Below are 25,712 nucleotides of genomic sequence, written 5' to 3'. Positions count from 1 at the left end.
CCCATCCACATGGTTAATCAGCTATAGATAACATACGGCTGCGGCTGAAAGTTAAGTGAACTAGGGAATTATTTATATTATTTATAAAATTTTCCATTAATTGTATTTTATTAACCTCTACCCCTACCCAGCCTTAAAACCAACCATCACAGTAATGTAAAAACAGATCTGGATCTAGAGTCTTCTCTATTAGTATAGCTGATTAACCATGTGGATGGATGATAGCAGCTTTATAAGCCTACCAGTAGATATTGATACTAAAACGATATATTGTGCAGCCCTAGTCATACGCCTGTTCAACAATATTGTGCATTCTAATTTTACATTTGTCCATTGGTACATTTGGCATAATCTATGCTTACCTAAAATTTTTAAAATCACTAGGGTTAGGAATTAAAAATCAATTCTTGAGTCCTGTTTCTATTACAATGCTTTTTACTGTGTTTTATTTTCATAATAAGCTAGGTTGTAATCTTTAAAAAAATAGTCTGAAATCCCTAATGGATATTACCAACCTGCAATGAAGGTGTTTAAGTGTTGTTTTTTCAGCTACCATGCGTAACAATTGCTACGCTAACCTAGACTCATTCTCATTCTCACGTTTACTGGATCGTTTGTCAGGTGCTCAGAGATGACATCTCCAAGCCGCTGCAGATGGGCCGAGCATCATCTGTGGAGCTCGCAGCAGTTTAGTGATCACAACCCCCCGGATCTGTCCTTGCCAACTCACACAGATGTTTACTGAGCTGAGGCATGATGAGCCGGCCGCATGTGCGCATCTCCTCAAAGAGCCAGATAATAGAGTTAGGGCCTGTAAACACACAGCCGGCTTTGTTGAAGGAGGCGAGGAAAACACACGGTGTGGGACTCCAAAGGAGACCAGCGGAAATTCAATTTGTTCCTGCGCGTGAGATATTTGAAGAAGCGCGGCGAGAGCAGGTGATACCAAGCCAATTCTGCTTTTCCAAGACAATCCCTGCACTTCTTTTCCTATTCCTCTCTTATCAGTAAAACCGCAGTCACGTTAAGCAAAACTAACAGGAGATGGACAGAACGCGCCGTCCGTCTCTCCCTTCGTCTTATCGGCAACTTGGAGCTGCTTGGTGGGAGATAAAGCAGGTTTGCTCTGTGGCACGAGACAATTTCACAGCTGCTGAGATGCAGGCGTCAGGAGAGGGTTGAGCGTTGGTGTGGCCAAGGCTGTAGAGGCGTTTCAAAAGGCAATCTGACACAGTCTTTTAATGAATGCACTGGCTGTCTCACCGTTCTTTCAGCGACAAACCTAATTCTGGCTGCTGTTGCATAATAATCCAAACACTCCCTCTATAATTAGTAAATCTCTTCTTAATCTGTTGTTTAATTGAAAGGTGTGAAATGAAAGATGACTGACAGCTGCTGATTAGGGTTGGGCGATGTTGTATTTTTATATAATTTTTTTTACAATACCAATGACAAATTTATACTTAGAAAGTGGTACCGTTGTCTGCCTGGATAGATAATTGAAAAAAAAAACACACAAAGACATACACACGAACATAACAACCTAAAATGATGTTGGATGAAAGAAGATGGAAGCTGCTCATATATCTTGCTGCACAGTTAATAAACAGGGCAAACATGTCATTAAAATGACCCATTATTTACTCTTCTTCGTGTCATTCTAAACTTTTGAGTTTTTATTCTGTTGAAGATATAATATATTTTGAAGAATGCTGGTTGCTGTTACCCCTTTCACACAGTGAAACTGGTAAATTCAAAAAAGCGCTGCAAGCAACTGAAGGTTGCCATTAAGAAGGAACATAGAAACGTTATCTGACCAACATCTAGCAGCTAAATGTGTCTGGAAAACTATTAAAAGGCTTTAATTTTCATAAACAGCACGGATGTGAATGTGTCTGAATGTTCTGATTGGCTGTCTTACGTCAGCTTGTGCTAAGCGTGAACGCTGCAATTTTCTTTCTGCGTTCATACAGCGCAGCATTCTGGCAAATTACTGGTAATGTTACAACTTCTTATTCTGGAAAATTGCCTGAATGAATTTACTAGTATTTTCAAAAGGGGCCTGTTTACACATGATCCCTATTCCTGAAAGATCTGTATGTGTGAAAGGGGCTAATGATTTCCATAGTAGGGGATTTTTAAAAATTATGGAGTAGAGGAACTATGACGTCAATTTGTATCCAAGAACCCGGAAGCAAGTTGGCATTTTAGCAGTTCCAGGTCCCTCGTCCTAAAGTAAATGTTTTTTTTTTTTTTTTTTTTTTTTTTAAATAGGATTTTAGTTAAATCACATAAATAAGGTTCGTGGGTACAACAAACTCAAGATACTTTAACGTTTTATTCTACAACATAAAACACACCAGTTACATACCACTTTTGCTTTTTAAAATTGGTTATGCTTCTTTTAAAAGACACTTGCTATCAAGTTGCTAAATGAGACTACAGGCGATGTCAGAGACTTTATATGTCATCGAGCTGCACTGTCTGAACTGGAATACAGCCCACTTTAAATTTACAGCTTGCATTTGGTATTTTCATAAATAGTAATCATAAAATAACATAACATAACATAACACAACACAACATAACATAGTTCATATTTTTCTAATTGGGCATTCATATTGTGTGTAGTCTTCACTTTAACTTGAAAATTGAATCAAACTTATAGAGATCGTCGGCATCGTGGCAGATAATGCTTTACATAGCGCAGCCTGTCTCTTTCCTGCTTTTAGTAATGCAAATGTGTGAAAAAATTTGTGAAAAATATATATATTTACTGAGATTTTAACATGAATGTTTTACATTATCGTTTTTTTCTCTCTTTTTTTGTCATTTAAACACATTTATTGCAACATTTAAACTAATCTTAAAATATATAGCATTTGTGAATGTATGAGCTGGTTTTCGTTGTACTTTGTGACAAAAAAAAAGGTATTGAATGTTGTTCTCTATCTATGATGGGACTTACAGACTTTTTACTCGGGTAAGCGAGCTGTACGTGCACAATTAAACTTATTTAAATATGTCTTATGACAATAATAGGCACATTGATAAAACATACAGTATGTGTTTTAAAACTTTTATAACAACTGTAAAGCTAAACAAATGTATTTCTCACTGGAAAATGGCACATAGGTCTTCATATAACCATTACAACAACAATTTTTTTTTACGTATTTGTTGAGAGAGTAAATCATCATAACATTGTATATCCAGTGTTTTGAGCTGCTGTGACTAGTATCTCTATGAGTCTCTTGCAAAGTCAAAGTTGCTCTATAAGGCCCGCAAATCATATCGAGGAGAGAGAACAGATCTCGAGAGGCTCATCAATGTTCTAAGCATTACAGTTGTTGGGTAAAATGAATTGATTTAACTTTTTGTAATATAAATATTGCAATAAAAAGTTTATAAGCCTATTTCTTTTAGTAAAAAAAGTCATATATTTATAGGTGTGCCTTTAAACTCCTCCAAACAGACAGGTTAGACATGTGAGACATGTAAAATTATTATTCCATCATTTGCAATGTTTCTAAATTGCATTGTCAATAATTTTTTTTAACCATTTTTTTTCATCTGTTTTATCTATTCTGTTCTGTAAAGCTGCTTCTGACCATGCCATGTCCACACTAAATGGTTATAAAAGACATGTTAAATGGAATATATACAACATTCTTTATTTATTCTCTTAGGTATGGCGAGATCTCCACTTAAGTATCATACTTCGAGGGAAAATGTGCTTTATGCATTAGCATGAAGCATTTGAATCGGTACCTGGTATCGGTCGATCACGATGACAAGGAATTTGTACTCGGTATCGGCTTCAAAAATCCAGATCGGAGCATCCCTAGAAATTACTCATGGCAACTTTAATGTATACAGTTTGCATTATTTACCTTCAGTCCACAGCCCTCAATCAAGTTTGGTGTTTGGCTCTTCATAAGAAAAGGTTTGGGGGCCCCTGATTTAAAAGTTACTGATTTAAGTTGTAGCCTGATGATTTCTTCACATAAAATGTGAAGTTCCAGTACAGATGGACAAGAGGCCTGTAGGTAGAATTTAATTCATGTAGAATTATACACAATTGCATTGTAATGAAAACATTTTCAATGAATATCCAATAAAGAGCAGTTTTAATGTGGACAACAACCTAAAGGGTCTATTTGCATGTTTGTTATAGTCCAGATTGTCATCTTGATTTTAGTTAATGATATGCATTGTTATCTTATTATGCTAATTGGATGCAGTGGACCAAAATCAGAGTCTATATTTATAATGCTTCTCTCTGCTCATCTCCAGATATAGTTGACTCTCTTCCAAAAGTAAAATCTTTTTTTGCCTCATTTGAAAAAAAATTAAAATAAAATAAATAAATAAAATAAAGCCTGAGCTTCTCAAAAGACATAGTGTTAACAAAAGAATTTAGACTTATTTTGACAGCAGAGCAAAGCGAATTATGTTTTTTCTAACACCAAGTTTCCGAAACGTCTGGGCTGTAATGTACGAGCAGTTGTGATGGCAGCACCAATTATAAGCCAAATCCATGACTGAAAGTGCAACCAAGCATGCAAAACAAATGCAAATTCATTAAAATACATAAATTGGCTTTTTAATGTTGTCTCAAATTAATTTCTTTAAATTTTATGTCACATTTCTGACCCATTTAAATGTGCGAGCTAGTTTGTGTTGAAACATTTTACTTGCTGAACTTTGCTCAGCCTAATTTTTCTCTGTGTGCATATAGTCAGGCTTGTTTAGGAGGTTGCTCATTTGTGCTGCTCTTTTTTTGCATTTGTGCTGCTCATAAATACTGATGTGTGTGTGAATATAGGTGCCAGTATTGATCCGGCTTTTGCTTTGAAGGCAGTTGCCTTTGGCTGAATAGGAGATTTGCTGTCTTTGAAGTTGAAATTCTGCTGCCTGCAGAATTTGTCCTTCATATTGACCAGTAAGCTTATCATAATCGGGCACAAGTCAACGCTGATTGCTGTATTAACGCACCGTAATTTGTTTTTTAGAAATGCAGAGACTTTGATCCTGTTCCTTTAGGTGTAGTCTGACAGGGAACATGTCTGAATGAGATTGTCTTTTGAAGTCCTGTTTGAAATGCTGCATAGGCAACTACATCTCTTTTAAACACAGTGTAGCATCAGCGTTTGTTTTACTGATGTGTCTTTTAAACGAAATACTAAAATACTTAGATTTAGCATAGTAGTGGCATACTAGGATGTTTTTGTAATCATTTTTTTTTACTAGCTGGCAATAATAAATAAATACACTGTAAATAAACTGAAACCACTGAAAACATGGGTCTAGTTTTAATTTTTAATTACAGCACCGTTTCCTTATCCAGTAAAGTAAAGGAGTAAAGTAAAGAGGTCGAATGGCTTTCTCGCTAATGTTTTCTCGCTAGTGAAGCTTACAAAGTCCTCCATGTAAATAGCAAATGTGCCATGGTGTGATGCAACTGACTGTTAAAGAAAATGGGAGATGAGACTCTGAATGGTTTATGGCACGTTATGCTCAAAACACACCTATAACTCATTAAGAGAATAAGCTCAACCCTGTTAGACCATGTGTCAGGGCGCCAAACATATTTTTTTTGTCCTTAAAATAGCAAAAGTGGATTCGGGCACACACTTAATGCTTTTGCGCCATGCACTTTAGACTTGCACCTAGATCATTAAAATAGAGACCTAAAAGCCCTTAGAGCCCTGAAACAGACCAAAAAAGTAATTTCAAATGATTTTAATTAGTTTATTTCAAAGAGGGATTGGGGAAAGCATCGAAGCAGTTTTCTATATTATCATTTATTAAAAAAACTTCTGTCTGCTAAATCAAGCCATTTGTATTTCTCTATTGTTTTTTTTTATTATGTTTTCAAGTAATCATTAATCAAGTACGTTAAACTAAAGTTTAAAAGTGGCATGAAATTTTAACAAAACAAAACCAACAAGAACTTTTCTGAAAGCTTTGGCACATGCAAATGAAATAATTTTTAATTTCCTTTATCCTGGAAACTCGTATTGACCCAGGTAACAGTCTAATAAATGGGGGAATTTGCTTAATTCTGTTCAGTCAATAGAGCAGAAGAGACTCGGAAAACACTCACCGTAAGAAATGCAAATGCTTCTGAGGAACGATCATCTTTCATTAAACTAATTATATCAGTGCGTCTGCTGCACAGGAAACAAGCTGTCAGTGCCAGCAGAAACTTCCTGTTTGAAGAACAATCAGTCGTTGGTTCTTTTATTAGTTTCTCTCCATATGCAAGAAGCTAAACTGCATGCAGGTTTAAAATTACCTTGATGAACGGCTTGGAAGAAGAAGTCAAATGATCTGAAACGGTGCCTGTTTATTCAGACATCACACCTCTGCATGATGAGAGACAGCCAATAAAACTGGTCATTCCATTCTAATGAAATTCACAGCACGCCATTCAAACGCTAGCACTCGGAAGAGGAATGTCCATTAATATCACATTGTGTCGTTTCCTCCTAGAAAAGCAGTTCATACAAATGCTGGAGTGGCTTTTGATATCTTGGATTACAAAAAACTGTTGCACAATATGAGTTTCTGCTTTCTTTGAAACGTTGTAAAGCACCAGAGGAAAAACATTTGAGGATAAGAGTATGCAATGTAGAGAAGCAAACTACAGAAGTGAGTAGCACTTTCTGTGAAGCCTGTATTTGTAATAGATCAGGCTGTTCGTAATGTCTATAAGAGATATACTGTAAAATGCCTTATAAGTGACGTTATAATGTAACAGCAGTAAAATACTGCTATAATTTTAGCCATCAAAGTTATAACGGATCATACTGTATATCCCACACTTCAAACTTTAGGCCATATGATTTTTTGTGGCCTGTGAGAGCATATGATTTAGTCATTTGTGCAAGTAGGTTACCGCATTTGCTGTGAACACACAGAATTTGCTTCAATCACTTCTTTCGTGCAAGATTGTATTGTCTGACATTTGCAAATGTCTATCTGTCACTCATTAGCAGCTCAAAATGATTTGTTGTTTCATAGTTCTGCATCTCTCAGATGTGACACTGTTTTGGAGAAAGGCAATGACTTGTGTCTGATGATTGTCTATGTTATTTACTTAGATGGAGTAATGTGTTTTTCTTTTAACTTGATAAAAGGTTTCATGTTAAAATATTATAGAGAACTAAGTTATATTTTACATTTATGCAAATACATGTATTTATTTGTTACTTCAATATGGTGTAAGGAAGTAAAGGGACAATTAAATACAGAATAAATTTTACATTTGTATTATTTGTTTACAAAACTGTCATTAATCTTGTTCCTCAGTATCTTACTGACTTGCTCTGTTTGTATACCCCCTCTTGTTCATTAAGATCTTTTGATCTCAATTTACTCACTGTACCTACAACATGGCTTAAAAAAACAAGGTGATCGAGCATTTACAGTTGCTGGTACTAAACTCTGGAACAGTCTACCAATTCACAGTAGACTTCCCCCCTCCATTTCTATGTTTAAGTCCATTTAAAAGACCTATCTTTTCACTCTGGCTTTTAATACTTTTTGATCACTGCTTTATTGATTTTGTTTGTTAAATGTTTCTTTTATATTCTGCTTTCTTCCCTGTCTATAGTACTCCCATGTAAAGCAGTCAAGTCAACTTTGGTTGTTTTTATAAATAAACTTAAAATAAACTTTATAAATAAGTATTGTGTTGTATTGTATTGTAATTATTTAACAATTTGTTATTTAGGACAAGTAACACCTTACAGACTGTAGGCCCTTTGAGAGCAGCCATAATGCAGTTGACACCCCTGATATGTCCCATTAGTCTCAAATATTCAGGTTTCCTGAGTTTCACATCTTGTTTTCTTAATATCTTAGCTGTATACTACATCTTACACTCTTTTACTGCAAAAAAACAAACAAAACAAAAACAAAGCATATAAAAGAATGAAGACTAAAAATATTGCTTTGTAGAATTGTTAGTGGATTACATTGCAATTTGATCATTATAATCTAAGAAAAAATTATATAAATAAAAGAATATATATATATATACACACACACACACTTGAAGTCAGAATTATTAGCCCCCCCTTTGAATTTTCTTTCTTTTTTAAATATTTCCCAAAGGATGTTTAATGGAGCAAGGAAACTTTTACAGTATGTCTGATAATATTTTTTCTTTATTTTGGCTAGAATAAAAGCATTTATACATTTTTTATTCCCAATTTAGGGACAAAATTATTAGCCCCTTTAAGCTTAATTTTTTTTCCGATAGTCTACAAAACAAACCTTCGTTATACAATAACTTGTCTAATTACCCTAACCTGCCTAGTTAACCTAATTAACCTAGTTAAGCCTCTAAATGTCACTTAAAGCTGTATAGAAATGTCTTGAAAAATATCTAGTCAAATATTATTTACTATCATCTTGACAAAGATAAAATAATTCAATTATTAGAAATGAGTTATTAAAACTATTATGTTTAGAAAAGTGTTGAAGAAATCTTCTCTCCGTTAAACAGTAATCGGGGAAAAAATAAACAGGGGGGCTAATAGTTCTGACTCCAACTGTATATTTGTAAAACTGAAGGCCTTTGAATGTGTTTGAGCATAAAATAAATACATTCTGTTAAATATATTAAACTTAAAAAATAGTCACTTGGTTGGTGCTATTACTTCTAAATATATAATATTTTTATATATAATTTTAGAAAAAAAATACAGTACATTAACTTAATTTAAATGAGTAAAAATGTTTTTCTGTAAAACATTAAAAGTATTTATCTGTAAAATTTTATATATTTTGCACTTTATTTAGAAAACTATATGTTACTGTCATTTAACAGATTTAGTTTCTCAGCTGTCAATCATTTGACTATTTTTGACTATTTTTTATAGTACATAATATGGCAACACTTTAGCATTCTCAAATTGATCAGCATTCATATTGGCTGTTTCTTAGTACTTATTGCTTTCTAATAGCTATAAGATACCGTAAAGTGGTAATAAATAATTTCCTATAAAAAGTATAATAAAATTGTGTGCAAAATTACAAAATAGCTTTTTTAGCTACATTTTCAATTCATACCATTTGAATTAATAGAAAACATACAACTGAATCTAGTTTTACTAAATCTATACCTATTTAAATGGCAGCATGGTATTTATATTAGAAACAAAAAGGAAGCTGAAAAACATAAAGCATAAACCGTCGATTGTATTTAGAAGTTTTTTATATATATATAGTATATGCATGTAATTCTTACTTTTATTTATGTGCAATTTATTGCTTTTTTTTTCCTAAACATTAGTGAGGAAGAAAAGCATTTTAAAATAAAAAGTTATATAAGCATTAATGCATAATGCATGCATATATTCAACTGTTGTTATGATCATTTATCAGATTATGCAAAATATTATGCGTTTGTTTATAAGTGATTATGCATGCATCGTAATGCATTAAGAATACCCCTGTCACCAAGCAATGTTTAGGGTAAAAATAAATGTTGCATATCAAAATGCTTCATTTAGCTATGATCATTCAAAGTTTTTCAAAACCATCATCATACTAAACAACATCAAACTCATATCTGCTTGTCCTCTTTAAAAAAAAAAAACATCCAGAATTCTCTTCAAGCCGAAGAAAAGATGAACATTTGAAGTGTTGAGCTGTCCATAAATCTAAGCGGGAGATTGTAAATGATATGAAAGCAGATGTTGATTAGAGCTGGAGCAGAACAGCAGGGACCCCCTGCTGAATGTGGAGACAGAGCTTCTCCCTTCTTCAAACCAGGACTTTACCTCCTTTAGAGTTACAGTATTCAAAGATGGTTTAAAACACTGATATGTACAGATGCTTCGACATATTGTGCTGAAACAAAAGTGTACCCATGCAAGCAGCTGCCTGTTATGAATGTTCAATCATGATGCTCATTTTTATTTTTATTTTTTGAAGGTCTGACAGTGTTGCAGAAGATCTTAGACACTGCAGCTGAGAAGACCTGGCAGGTGACGTCCATAAACTTTGACACACTGACAGAAGCGGCATTCCTGAAAGCCATCCAAGATCTGGATAATAAGAAGGAGTTCAAGATCATTCTGGACTGTGAGCTGGAGAGACTCAACTCCATCTTAAACCTGGTAAATTCATTTATTCATTAATTTTCCTTCGGTTTAAGCCCTTATTTATTAGGGGTCGCCACAGCAGAATGAACCGTCAATTATTCGAGCAAATATTTGACACAACAAATGCTCTTCTAGCTTCAACCCAGTACTGGGAAACACCCTTACACTCTCACTTTCACACACACATACACTACGGCCAATTTAGTTTATCCAATTCCTCTAAAGCACATATCTTTGGACTGGGGGGGGAACCGGAGCAGCCAGAGGAAACCCACATGAACAATGAGAGAACATGCAAACTCTACACAGAAATGCCAAAAGGGACTTGAACCAGCAACCTTCTTGCCGTGAGGCAACAGTGCTATCCACTGAGCCACCGTGCTGCCCATGTGAATGCTTCATGCTTGTTTTTTTTTTGTTTTTTTATGTATATATTGACCATGCATTGTGGTCATTTATAATCAGGTTGATGGCCCAGCCTGAAATGTACCATTTTCTGCTTTGATTTTGGGGAGAATACTGTGAAATTCAGTGAAATGACTTGACTAGAAAATGTGTTAAATGTTGCTATAAGTTGTAATGTAGCTATAAAGTTATAACTTAAATGCATTAAATATTTAAAGTAGTTTAAATTATACAAAAAAAGTTTGCCTTTGCTTTGCAATACCTATGGGTGCGGTAAGTAAAGTCCTGCTTTCATTTAAGTATGGCCATGTTGCTCGAGGATCATACTGGACACAAAAATGATCTAGCACATATGACAAATAACATATGGCAAATTGCTATAAGTAATTGTAATTGAAATGTTTTCATCAAAAATGGTGTAAAGCTATCTGAGGGGTTTCATCAGAACATAACGGCATAATATATAATATATATTCCAGAACTGTCAAGAGCACCTGTGATCTGCGTCTCAAACACCAACATGTTAATTGCGTGTCAGCATTGCCTTCTGAGCCGCAAGTAATTTATTAAATAAAGAAATGATTCACGCAGTTTCTCCTACCTCAATAAATTACATTTTTACTGTTGATATTTGGTGCCAGTTAATCAGAAAGTGACGATTTTGTTCTTTTATACTCATTGAATGGAAACGCTGCTTTATTTGCATTCTTTTATGGTATAGTCCAGTTGTGCGCATAAATTTAATTCACATCTTTAGATGGATATGTAGCTACTAAAGTATCAAGGACTGGTTACCTAGACTTTATAATCACCTCTTACACACACTTTGCTGAGTCTTGTGAGTTTGTTATCTTGGTGCAGGGGAAAACCCTGAAGTGTTACTGGGTGGGTGGAAATTTGATTAAAAATTATGTTACAGTCAATGTAATTGAAGTAACCTTACTGTATATGGCTCTTTGCCCAATAAAAGTTAAGACTTTGAAAAAGTTTTTGGAACTTCTAATAAAAAACACCTTCACTTTAAGCCAGTGCCTTCATGGAACATCATCTTCTTAGACAGAACATGATTCTTCTGTACACTTTTTTAAAGTTATGACATGCCTCTACCAGAAAGACAACGGATTCCTCCTTCAGGCAAACCAAGCCAATTACTCTCCTCACTACAAACCCCATCCAGACATGACAAGATCTGAGAGAAAGCGCTGCCAAAGCCGATGATCAGAAATCTGCATTCGATAAAATTAACCCCAGCAGCAATGTGTTTCCTGCTGCCGCTCACAGGTGTTCCTACGCTCCTCATGTACATGTAGTCATTAAGTCTTATAATTGGACTTCCTATGGCGGCAGATGCCAAATCTTTCTTTCTTCCTCCATCTCGACTGCCCCTTCTGATCACAGATATTGCAGACACTCAGTGAGCTCTGCAATGGTGTGCAATTAAGGCCTGAATGATGGGACCTATTCATCGCTATTTAGAGAGCCAGGCTAAAAATTATGCTTTAATTGGTGTTGAATGAAAGAGGGCTGCCATTAGCTGACACAGAGAGAGAAGATTGTGGTTTTTTGCCCTGATGTATGGTGCATTTGTCTTTCAGATCGCAGCGCAGAAAAAAAACTTGAAGAACTACCATTACATACTAGCAAACCTGGTAAGTGAAGTGTCTTGTGTCCTCTTTGGTTTGCATGAATGAACCATGAGCCTTGAGGCTTTTTAAGATGAGTTGTCGGTTAACCTCTCGCACATCACAAGGGAACGCTTTAACAAATTGATGGTGGTGGTTTATGTTGCATGGCTACTTTTTTCTACTTTTTTTTTCTGTGTGACTGGGAGAGTTCATAATTTTGAATGCAGCACACAATGCTGACAGATTGCAGAATTACTCTCTGTGCTGACCGAATTTGCATTTGTTCTCTTTCTGGAAGGCATTAGATGCCTTTTTTGCATGAATGAGAGTGGGAATGTGTGGCAGGGGTGTAGCAATCATTATCATATATGCACTTTTGAAAATTTGAGTCTTATTTTTATTCTATTTTATGTTATTATTTATTAAAGTTTATACTAATATAAAGTTTTATATATTTTTATATGACTCTTATGTCAGGATTCTAGAGGTTTTTTTTATTTAATTTAATTTCATATTAAACTTCATTTTGTTTTGTTTTGTTTTAATATTTTTTTTTATTTAATTTGTTTTGTTTTGATTATTTTTATTTATTTTTATTGAATTGTGTTTTGTTTTATTAAAATTTTTATTTAATTTAAAAAAATTCATTATTATTTTATTTTATGAAAGAATACTCACTCACTCTCCTTTGGCTTAGTCTCTGATTTTTCAAGGGTGGCTACAGCAAAATGAACTGCTAATTAATCTGGCATATGCTCTATGTGTCGGATCCCAACATCCCAACCCTGAGAAACATCCATACAATCTTACATTCGCACACAGTCATTCATTCACTTTGGCCCAAACACTGGGGAACCATGCAAACTTCACACAAAAGGCCTCATGAAAGATTAAATTGAAGCAAAATATTTAATTAAATTTATTCAATAATTGAAAAATAAGGTTTTATTTACTTTTATTTGTTTCCTTGTTTCTGTTTTAGTTTAGTTCAGTTTCTGTTTTAATATTATATGAGTGCATTTAGAAAAAGCTGAATAATTATTGCTCAAAAAACCTACTGTACTAATACAGCACTCATTAACAAGTTATTAAATTATTAAATAAATTATTAAATGATTAAGTTATTAAATTAATTAATATTAAATTATGGTTTCATTTATTAAATTTATTCAATTATTTCATTTATATATTATATAATTATATTATATTTATTTATATAATATCTCTTATTTTACAGTTATTTTTAGTTTTCAGTGATGGCTTAATATTTCATAGCAACTATTTTTTAAATTTTTTATTGGAGTAATTGCTTTGAAAGCAATTTTCTGACTGAATGAAGACACTGTAATACAGCAATGTGACTTCACAGGAGAAATAGTAAATATTTAATTTGGTTGTTCATGGGGAGAAGAAAATTCTTCAAACTTCCCTTTTGTCAAGAGCATAATCCAGTTCAGCAGTGATGACGAGAGATGTCAACCCATGAGCCATTTTTCAAGGGTTATACAGCAAGGATGCAACAATTTGCATCATAGACTCCCCTGGGGTTTATCACTGCATGGGCCGGTCACCCAAATGAGCAAACATACACACAAACACAATTAACTGTTATCACACAGATACTGTGATATTTAACCAGCATGTCACTGTATCATTAGCTCTTACACTGACTATTGTATCACAATATCACACAGATAATTGTAATGCTCCTAGATGATTGCTCTTGGGTATTTATTTTTCTATTTTTAGTCTATTTAAGAGGGAATAATTATGCCTAAAAAGTGTTCTGATATTGATTATGGGTTTATATTGTGGTCTGTAGCTCTGTTTTTATGTCGTTGTTAAATTTAAAGGGGTAGTTCACCCAAAAGTTACAATTCTGTCATCTTTTACTCACCTTTCACTTGCTGAAAACCTATTTGATTTACTTTCTTTTTTTAAACTTAAAAGAAGATATTTAGAAATATTCAGCAGAAGAAAGAAACTAAACAAGATGAAGGAGAAAAAATACAAGGTGATTATCATTTTTGGGTGAATCATTCCTTTAATTTTAAATTTTTGGAAATTGTCTTTTCTTAAAGTGTTTTTGTTTTTTTGTTTTTTGTTTTTTAATTTAAAGAAAAATAAATCTATTTGGAATTATTTTTGTTCACAGCATTTTAGTAATAATAAATGAGTGTATATGAACCTTTGACTTTGTAAAAATAAACAATTCATCCAATGGTTTGTTTTTTTACTAAATATATTTAGAATAAATAGATTAACACATATTTCATTATAAAATTTAAACAACATTTTACAAAAATTATAATATGCAAATGTTTGCAGTTCTTAATGTAAACAATTAATCGGGGAAGCACAATTATGAGTATAAGTAAACTTTTTACTCTAATCACTTGCTGCGTCTTGCTTATGCCTTCAGTAAATATTAGAATTAATTACATCATTCACGTTGTATTTAAATTACATTCAAACTACGTTGTCTGAAAAGTAATTTAATTATTCAATTAGTAACTTAATTACCTGATTCAGTAATACTTAAAAGTACAAATGGAAGTATTACAATTCTTTAAATTTGACAACCTTTATTGTTTAAAAAAAACACTTAAGAAAAGTTAAACATGTATCAAAAAACAAAATGTTTCAAAGTAATAATGACACCATATTTCAAACATTGAAAGCATACATCGATCTATTGACATTAAATTACAGCTCAGTTCACTGTTCAATACAAAGGTGTATTCATCTGAAAAATCTAAACTTTAGCTAAGTTGAGGTAAATATATTTGTATAACATACAGTGGCAATCAGAATTATGGCACAGTGTCTGATAATATTTTTTCTTCTGGGATTTGTTTTATTTTGGCTAGAATCAAAGCAGTTTTTTATTTTGTAAAAACATTTTAAGGTCAAATTATTAGCCCCTTTAAGTTCTTCTTCTTCTTATTATTATTTTTTGATAGTCTACGGAACAAACCATCATTATACAGTAAAGTGCCTAATTACCCTAACCTGTCTAGTTAACCTAATTAACCTAGTTAAGCCTTTAAATGTCACTTAAAGCTGTATAGAAGTATCTTGAAAAATATCTAGTCAAATTATATACTGTCATCATGACAAGATAAAATAAATGTTATCACAAATGAGTTATTAAAAATATTATGTGTAGAAATGTGTTTAAAATCTTCTCTCCGTTGAACAGAAATTGGGGGAAAAATAAACAGGAGAAAAGTAGAAATAGAAAACTTACTTTTCAATAGAAAATTACAGTAATTAGTTACTTGTTACTTTGCAACTAAATGCACCCAATGATCTTAATAGATTCAAACTCACTGTACAATATTACGATACAATAATTTGCATTTTGCATTAGAGTCCTTAAACTTGCCCATTAGTCTGTGCATCAGAGCAAGACTGATAGATATTAGACATACTGTATGAATAAATGCAGATTGTGATGTGTTTGATCTCCTTCAGGGATTTCTGGATCTTAATCTCACTGAGTTCAGGAAGGGAGGTGCAAATGTGACAGGCTTCCAGCTGATGAACTACACAAACCCTACTGTCAGCAGGACAATTCAGGACTGGCTGGAGTTTGACAGTAAAGACTTGAAAAGCCCCAAAAGGAGACTCAAGGTAAAGCAAGGTCGTAGTCATGAAATATGATTTGAAATTTTCTCATAAAAAACTCAAAAAGAAGTCTGTCTAGCTGAAAAGACCTTGAATTTACATATCATCACCTAATACTTAAACACCCCATGGTGAAAATTATGCTTTTAGCATTGTTTATTTGTCTGTTTTGAATATGGATATGAAAACAACAAAAACAGAACAACAACAACATGTTATTACATCAGTCAACACAGTCTCAAACATGCAGTTTCACACTTAGATATGCTTGGCGTTAATGGCAGATTTGGCATGAGTTGTCTCTGGAGAGAACCCTGAGCTCGGAGATAATTGAACAAAAGACCCCCGCCTAGTCAAAAAGCATATAAGGTGGTTGCGAGCAGGGTGTTATGCATTGGATCAGGAAAACTTTACTTTTTTGTTAAGTTAATTAAATTGATTTATTTATTTAAATGACCTCAAATTCATTAACATGATGTATTTAAATTTTCTGTGTTTTGATGGATATTAAATGTATTCTGACATACAGCAACCTGATTATTTCAGAGTTTACTTGCTCAAACTATTCCAACCATGCATCTAATTTTACTTTACTTTTAGGCTATGTAAATATAAACACCCATTTCGCAAGGAAACTGTCTTGTGACCCCTTACGATATCCATTGCATCTCTAGATCTGCTTGTTTACTGTTGAATGATTCTTGCAGACTAATTAGCACGATGATATGATGGCATGCTATTATAGAGGTGGTCAAATGTATGTTTGTATTATCTGTTATTTTAATTATTAATATTATTATTATTTAAGATATAGATCAGGGAACCCCCCCCCCCCCATCACATTCTTCTTTTAAAGTTAGTTTATAAAACTTAACTTTGCATAAATTATGAAGGAGAATTTATATTTTTGTGTTATGTTTTAAAAGTGTAACAGTAATTTATATGCAAACAAGGCCACAGTGCAGTCCTAAAAATAGATATTGTCAGTTGAAAACTTTACATTTTGCTACTATCCTGTCAGCAAGATATTTTGAATATTTTAAAATAGAATAAAATGTTTTATGATCACTTGTTCTTTTGTATATTTGTGACATTAGATCAGGGGTGCCCAACCTTTTTCTTATGAGGGGCCAAAAACTAAACTTGATTGAGGGTGGTGGGCCGGAGGTAAATAAACCAAACTGTAAAGTTGTCAAGGTAATTTCCTAAATTATTATTATAATTCATTATATAATTTATTATATCATTTAAAAATATATTTAAAATACTTTAATTGTATATATAATTATACATTTTTGCACATTTAATGAACATCTTACAATAAAAAACATAAACAATTTCATTCATAACACAATAAATACACTTTGCCTTAATTTGCTTGCTGATGTCTACTGCAATGTCCGCAACCATCAAGTGACTTTATTAAATAATTTTTTAAAATCTGATTCCTTCACAACATTTAATTAAAACATTTAATTCAAGTTTGCTTTTTTGTAGATCAGCAGTTAGAAAAAATAGTAATGTGCATTAGAAATGACAGTCTCTGTTGAAGGCATTTCCCTGAAAATTCCCCTATCATTTTCCTTCTCTTCTTAGATGGGATGGAGGGCTAATTCAAAGATTGCCATGAACCAACTTTGGCCCGCGGGCTCTAGTTTGGGCATCTCTACATTAGATGATGCATTATTGCACACATTTTAACTAGATTTATTTCCGCAGATGTTTAAATAGACATCGTGTTTAATTCATGCATGTTAAATCACTATTGTAAATGTACTTTATTTTAAACACCAAAATAAGATGTTGACCCAAATTCTTTTGCCTAAAGAGCTTGAAATTGTAAACGTTTGAACATTGTGTAACATTAGCTATGCATTACTAGATGTTTGATAATGGAGCCAAATAAGTCTAATGATATCAATTATTGGGTCGTGTCTGATGATGTGGAAAGCAATACATGAATTAGCCTACCATTCTGATACGTCAACATGTAAAATGTAAAATTTACACTTTGGATTTTTGGTGTAAACATACAGTACATGGATGAATTTCTCCATTGTTTCATTTGTTTGCTGCTTGAGTTGAGGAAGTAAAATTAAAGCTGGTTATCAGCAATGATATGATTGAGTGGAGGTGATGTTAATTAGCATAAATATTGAATTGCATAAGTGAGGTGTGGAATTAATGGCCATTGTCAAAGATGTCTTTTAACAATTAAATAAATAGTGATCATAGGGATGCAATTAGAAACACATTAACATACTGTAAACCGTGACTCTACTGTGGCATTTTCAGCAAGACAGGAAATAGAAATCCAATGTTTGTGAATACATTTCTTTGTCTTTTTTCTATTCATTTTATTTGTAACTATATTTCAGTACACTGGAGCACTCACATATGACGGGGTGACTGTCATGGCCACTGCCTTCCAGAATCTGAGAAAGCAGCGCATTGATATCTCACGCAGGGGGAATGCAGGAGAGTGTCTGGCGAACCCTCCAGCACCCTGGGGTCAGGGCATCGACATCCAGAGAGCCTTACAGCAGGTAAACAGAGCCGTTTACACAACAAAAGATGATGCAAGAGCGAGATAGAACAAGAGAACCTGCAAACCCCATAATTAGTCTCATATTTCTGCTGAATTAAAAGGGTAAACTATGAAGAAATGCACATGGCACTACAGTATATAACCTGTCCACAATCTTACAAAGTTGATTAAAGTCATCTTAATATTCAAGGTAATTTAATTCAGTGTCTTTATGCAATCACAGGTTGCTTTGGTTTCATCTGTTATCTGATGACATTCTTAGCAATCATTAAAAAAACTTAAATAAGGTGATTGGAGCCTCTGTGCATGCATTTATGCATATTAACGTGAGCAGTCAGCTAGTGTCGTAACTCCTTATTCGCATTGCTTTTCTTATTTTGTTTTTGGTTCAAGACCAAAAAGCTTTTAGGGGTAGAAGAAGAGACAGCCTGACTCTGATTTGTAGTATTTAAAATGCACAGAAAGAATGGACACAAACAAATGCTGCACAATATTATAGCAAAGGGTATTTTCTACGTTTATTTGTTGAGTTTTTTCAATTACAATTTAAAACAGTACGTTACCTCTCCCCTACCTATCTCCAATTTTAAATCCCAGGTTAAAACCTTTCTATTTAGGATTGCTTTTAATGACTTTCTGGATTAATATTATTTTTTATTACTTTTCTGTCTTGTTTTTATAATGTACCTGTGACATACTGTACGGTGTCCTTGAGTGTTGTGGAAGGCGCCTATAAATAAAATGTATTATTATTATTATTAAATAAATAAATTTATTCTAAAGGTCAGGGAGTTCCTCAAAGTATTTTATAAAGGGGACCAATTATCTAAGACAGGCATGCCCTAACTATTTCATATGACAGGCCAAAAACCAAATATCATTGAGAGCCGCGGGCCGAAGGTAAATATACCAAATGATATTACTTTAAAGTTACCATTGGTAATTTTTTCTTAATAATATTTTAGAATAAATAGAAAACATTACTTCAAATCATAAAACCTAGTGCAGTATAACTTTTTAAATTTTTTTTTTTAATAAAACATAAACAATCACATTTATAACACAATGGAGAAAGCTAAATACACTAATCAAGCAAAATCTTGATTTGCTCACCAAAGTCTGGTGAAAGTATGTACAGTACATTTAAACAAAATCTACACCATTTAGTTGAAACATTGAATTTAAGTTAGCTTTTAACAATAAAACCAACAAACCCTACTTTTGGCATCTTTGGTCTTAGAACTTGCCTTTTAAGCCTCGAATTATGTATTTAATCTTTTCCAATTAAACGCAAGACATCACTTCATTTATCCAGCCAGCGTGTGTTGGGGGTCTACTCTTTTCCACTTGAATAAAATTAAAAGTAGTAGTGCTAGTAGTGTTGTGAAAGCAATAGCCAAATGTATATCTTTACCGAGATCTGCAGTATATTCTCAGCCATGACACCAAAAGTGACTATCAATGGATCTGGGTCAATTGGAATGCCATATATCTGTTCGTATGTTTCAAAAATCCCCTTCCAAAACTCTTCTAGCTTGGGACAAAACCAGAACATATGAGCAGTGGTAGCAGGTGATTGTGAACATCTACCACATGCAGGGCTAACATTTGGGTATTTTTTTTTTCTAATTTAGAGTTAGTCAAATGTAGCCTATGGAGAACCTTACATTGAACCTTACATTGTCTAGCACATAGTGAGGATGAATGCACCTTTGTTAAAGCCCATTCTACATCTGAAAATTCTCTGCTAAATTCATCTTACCAAGCTTCATGATTAAACTCCTAGTTCTGCGGGTTTGTAGATGTAATAATTGAATATATGCTTGAGATGAGACCCCTGTTCTGTGTGTTCAATTCAAGCAAATTCTCAATGGGTGATGTAGGGGTATTTCTGGGAAGAAAACAAATACCTTCTTAGTGAGACTCCAAGGGTATTTTTAAAGCACCAGATTTTCTCTAGTTGCCTATAATAGCCGGCAACAAGCTCTTTGCAACTCTCACATGGTCACCCACTGAAGCTTAGCAGGGCCAGCAGAGGCCACTCAACCTGCTGTCTGTGTGGGTCCTAATGCCCCAGTAAAGTGAAGGGGACACTATGCTGTCAGTGAGTGGCGTCTTTCAGATCCTGACTCTCTGTGGTCATTAAAAGTCCCAGGATGTCCTTCAAAAAATACTTTTTTGCCCACTGGTTTCTGTCCTAACTATCCTCATACCATCATTGGCTTCATCACTCTGTCTCCTCTCCACCAATCAGCTGGTGTGTAGTGTGTGACATGTCGCAATATGACTGCTGTTGCATCATCCAGGTGGATGCTGCACACTGGTGGTAGATGAGGAGATTCCCCCCGATGTGTAAAGCGCTTTGAGTGTCCAGAAATGTGCTATATAAATGTAAGGAATTATTATTATTATTATTAATAATAATAATAATTAATACAATTATATTAATATTAAAATGTTTATATTGTTATAAGTAATAGTAATAATACTAGTTATTAGTATTATTATTATGGTTCTTGTTATACATTACTAATATTATTATTATTATTATTATTATTATTATTATTATAACCTTTATTTTACCAGGAAAGACACATTGAGATTAAAAATCTCTTTTACAAGAGCTCCCTGGCCAAGATTGGGCAGTACACAAGTCATATGAGTCCAACAGACAACTAACAAAAAACAATTTACAGTTAACATGAATCACACCGACAAACTATTCAAAACATCTATAAACCTGTGTTTCAACTTCTAAATCTTTTATATTCTTTTTAAAAGCATGTAGTTAAATCAAGTCTTTGAACTGCAACTGTTTTTGCAGATTATTCCAAGCAAAAGGTGCTGCGTACTTAAAAGCCTTTTTTCCAATCTCAGTGCGCACTTTAGGAACAGACAGTAAATAAATATACTGTGACCGAGGACCATAGTTAAGAAACAGGCTTTTCACAAATGTAATTCTGGAGATGTGATGGGAGTAAACCCAGTATAGATTTGTAAACAAGGATATGCCAATGCTTGAGCCTACGAATGGACAAAGCAGACCAAACTACCATAGTATACAGCACACAATGATGAGTAAGAGATTTAAAATTTGTTATAAATCTAAGTGCACCATGGTAAACAGTATCTAATGCATTCAGACTTTGAGACGAAGCATGTACATAGATAACATCACCGTAGTCCAATGTCGACATGAATGTTGCCTCAACCAGCTTCTTTTTAGCATCAAAAGAAAGGCAGTTTTTAATTCTAAAATAGAAGCCTAAAATCATTTTTAATTTTTTCACCAATTGCTGAATGGGAGTACTAAAAGAAAGTGTATCATCAATTAAAACTCTGGGACACCAATTCAATCTCTGCACCATGAGTAGTAGCAATAGGACCTAGTTTTTGCTTAGCTTGTTTTGAATTTGAAAATAACATAAGTTTTGTTTTATTGGCATTTAAAACTAATTTTAACTCAGATAGATTTTCTTGAAGTACATTGAAAGCGATCTATAGTTGAGAAAGGGCCAGATTAGGTGTAGATGCAGCCATGTATATAACTGTATTATCCGCATAATAATGAAAATGGGCATTTTTGATATTTTTGATCAATATTATTTATATATATATATATATATATATATATATATATATATATATATATATATATATATATATATATATATATATATATATATATAGTGAAAAGAAGAGGCCCTATTACTGAACCCTGTGGAACTCCTTTAGTTACAATCAAAGTTCTAGAAACAAGGCCATCCGCTTGCACACATTGATTTCGATTTGTAAGGTAGTTTTTAAAGCAACCAATAGCATGATCAGATAAACCAATACTTTTGAGGCGTTGTAACTACTATCACTACTACAGATACTCATAATAATACTAATAATTAATTAAATATTTATTTAAATATACCTTCCAATTTTTCCTAGCAGCAAAAAAGTATAATAAATTAATTTAAATAAATATGATAAGTTTTTGTACCCTTTTTCTGAGATCTTAATGTACCAATGTCCCATATGCACATTATAAGTGAACTAAGTAAACTTACTGTTTATTGCCAGCCAAGCCACTCTGAGACAGTGAAAACACTGGGTCATTTGCTGTTAATGTTTACATATAAACACTGTTGTGCTTCACTTTAAAACACGCAGTGAATGTATTTAATAAAACCACTGTCTTTGCCATTTGATAATGGCACTAAGCCATAGCTATTTCATTTTTATTTCAATTATTCATGCAGCCCTAAAATAAGTGTCATTTGACTCCCTGTACAAAAATGTAAATCAGCTTTCCCAGATAGTGAAGTTCTGCGTATGCTAATATGAGCTGATGAACAATCCGATTATGTGTGATTCTCTCTCTGTAGGTGCAGTTTGAAGGACTTACAGGACATGTTCAGTTTAATGACAAAGGACATCGAACCAATTTCACTGTCAGTGTGATGGAGTTTGGCCCAAGCGGACCCAAAAAAGTAAATGGGATTGTTTTTTTTTCTCTGCTTGCACGCAAATGAGGCTCATTAATCCCAATGAGCATGCATTCTAACTTTTCAGTGGAAATCTGAAAACATGTTCTTGACATTCTCCTGACATAAATTTGATTGCTAATGATTAACCTGAGGTTGCACCTGAAACTTCAGCCCCGGCTGTGATGAAAGCGAATCAAGTGTTAGTCACAGACCGGCTTAAAGAGCCGCGTATGCATTTCAAATGATTACAGCTCCTCTTAAGCCGTCAATATGAATATTTAACAATCTAAAAATAGTGGCTCTGAAATTCCTGTGCGCTGCTGTGATATTCCTCCCTCCTGCCTGCAGGTGGGCTACTGGAATCAACGTGAGAAATATGTGAGCACAGCTACTTACAGCAACATGCTCAACGAGACGTTCGGACTGCAAAACAGGACCTACGTCGTCACTACCATCCTGGTGAGTTTGTCAGTACAGCTTTTTTTTTGTTCCCCTGATCTGGCAATGCATCCCATCAGTGTGGATTACAAGTCATCAGTGTCATCAAGATGAAATGCTGCGTGTGTTTTTTCATGCAGATAATGATCTGGAGGTGTGTGACATATAGCTGAAGTCTGCACTAAACAGAACTGCACAAATGAACTCTCCAGTCCCAAACTCTTAAAAATAAAGGTGCACTACACTGCAACAGAATGTTTTTCTTAGATTTTATTTTGTCTTGTTTCTAGTGCAAATATATATATATATATATATATATATATATATATATATATATATATATATATATATATATATATATATATATATATATATATATATATATATAAATATCTGTCTTTCGGAAGAGATGTTAAACCGAGGTCCAGACTCTCTGTGGTCATTAAAAACCCCATGGCACTTCCCGTTAAGAGTAGGGGTGTAACCCTGGTGACCTGGCTAAATTCCCTCCATCGGCCATTACGATCATGGTCTCCCAATCATCCCCATCCCCGTCTATCCACTCCACCTTTAGCTGGTGTGTGGTGAGCACTCTGGTGCCATTGTCCTGTGGCTGCTGTCGCATCACCCAAGTGGATGCTGCACACTGGTGGTGGTATGGAGAGACTCCCTTTCATGATTGTGAAGCGCTTTGGGTATATGGCGATAAACATGGGTATATACACGATAAACATGTTATAAAAAAAATTGCATTACTTACTTACTTAATTTAAAAATTCTTAAATCAAGAAGTATTTTCTAGACAAACAAAGCATATCATCTTGCTTTTAGAAATAATATGCCAAAATGAAGCAAGTCATTGCTCAAAACAAGCTAAATAATCAACCAATGGGGTAAGAAAAAGAATGTTGTTTTTCCTTTTTACATAAAATTATTTGGCTTACCCCATTGGCAGATGATTTAGCTTGAATTAAGGTACTCACTTAATTTTGACATATTATTTCACGTATTATTTCTTTAAAAAAAGAACATGTTTTGCTTGTTAAGAAAATAGTTCTTGATGTAAGAATTTCTAGACATTTGGACTAAAAACAAGACAAAAATCTAGGTAAGAAAAGCATATTTTACAGTGTATCAGTTTTTAGTCTATAATCTGTTTTTTTACGTTTTGACATCTATTTTCAAATTTTTCAGAAACTATAGTTGTTTTGTTTGAATTGTTTCTTTGTGGAACCATCAAATCAAATAAAAGACCTTTATTTTTAAGATTTTTTCTAAATAATGTCATTGGTTGGACTAATCTATATGCATATTATAGAGTAACTTCTTTCCACAGAGTAAAAATAAAAACACTATAAATATATAATTGTGAGCTTAAAATATAAATTGATAAATTAATATTTTAATTTTATTAAATACAGTATTGGTAATAAAACACATTATGAAAAATAAAGTCATTATTATGAAATGTAGACAACAATATATTGTAACAATTTGAGATATATAGTCTCAGTTACCCTTGCAAAAAACTTCAGTAATGCTGAAATTGTTTTCACATTAAAATACATCTTTATACATAAGCTCGGCATCTTTCCTACAGTTCCAGTTAAAGTCCTCTTACTTTACTCTGAAACTTACTAAATCTTGTTTTTTTTATAAAGCCAATACACATTTTATTTCCAGAAATATTTCAATAATTAGGCGACGCAGTGGCGCAGTAGGTAGTTCTGTCGCCTCATAGCAAGGTCGCTGGTTCAAGCCTCGGCTGGGTCAGTTGGCATTTCTGTGTGGAGTTTGCATGTTCTCCCCGCGTTCGTGTGGGTTTCCTCTGGGTGCTCCGGTTTCACTCACAGTCCAAAGACATGTGGTACAGATGAAATGGTAGGCCAAATTGTCCGTAGTGTATGAATATGAATGAGTGTGTGTGGATGTTTTCTAGAGATGGGTAGCGACTGGAAGGGCTTTCGCTGCGTAAAACAGGCTGGATAAGTTGGCGGTTCATTCCACTGTGGCGACCCTGGATTAATAAAGGGACTTAGCTGAAAAGAAAATAAATGAACGAATTTAAATATTAGCAACATGTTTAGGTACATTTCAAAAACAGAAAAATCAACAAACAATACAGGTATCATAATTTCACAAGGGGTTCGCTGTGACCCTGATACGCCATAGAGTATCAAATTTGCATGTTTTCAACTGAAGTAGTGTGCTTCATTTGCATAAATACATATGTGCAGGTGTCAAGTGTGTGTATATATATATATATATATGTTTAAATTAAACTAAATCAAAGTATTTAACAAATTCCACAAAAACCAGGTTATGTATTTGTTGTTGAATAACTGATTCAGTTATTCACAGACAATTTCAAGATATATAGTCTCAGTTACCTGCTCTATACAATACAGAAGACTTCAGTAATACTGATAAATGTGTTTTCACATAAAAAATGACATCTTTTTACGTA

At 33.6% G+C, this 25,712-nt stretch overlaps 1 protein-coding gene across 6 annotated transcripts in view; it reads left to right on the top strand.

Annotated features, from left to right (window-relative positions):
* The window catches only part of gria1b (glutamate receptor, ionotropic, AMPA 1b), a 111,088-nt gene that overhangs the window by 27,550 nt on the left and 57,826 nt on the right, over window positions 1-25,712 (top strand). For all 6 annotated transcript variants that reach the window (XR_012396509.1, XR_012396508.1, XR_012396510.1 and 3 more), the window contains 6 exon segments: window positions 9,952-10,136; window positions 12,122-12,175; window positions 15,629-15,787; window positions 18,160-18,327; window positions 22,706-22,810; window positions 23,156-23,266. Coding sequence is in view for 3 of the 6 variants with exons in the window: in XM_005161339.6 (XP_005161396.1) it covers window positions 9,952-10,136; window positions 12,122-12,175; window positions 15,629-15,787; window positions 18,160-18,327; window positions 22,706-22,810; window positions 23,156-23,266 (782 nt within the window). In the remaining 3 variants the exon portion in view is untranslated.

The sequence above is a fragment of the Danio rerio genome, chromosome 21 (genome assembly GCF_049306965.1).
Source record: "Danio rerio strain Tuebingen ecotype United States chromosome 21, GRCz12tu, whole genome shotgun sequence".
Classification (NCBI taxonomy): domain Eukaryota; kingdom Metazoa; phylum Chordata; class Actinopteri; order Cypriniformes; family Danionidae; genus Danio; species Danio rerio.
This window is presented reverse-complemented; position numbering and strand designations above follow the sequence as displayed.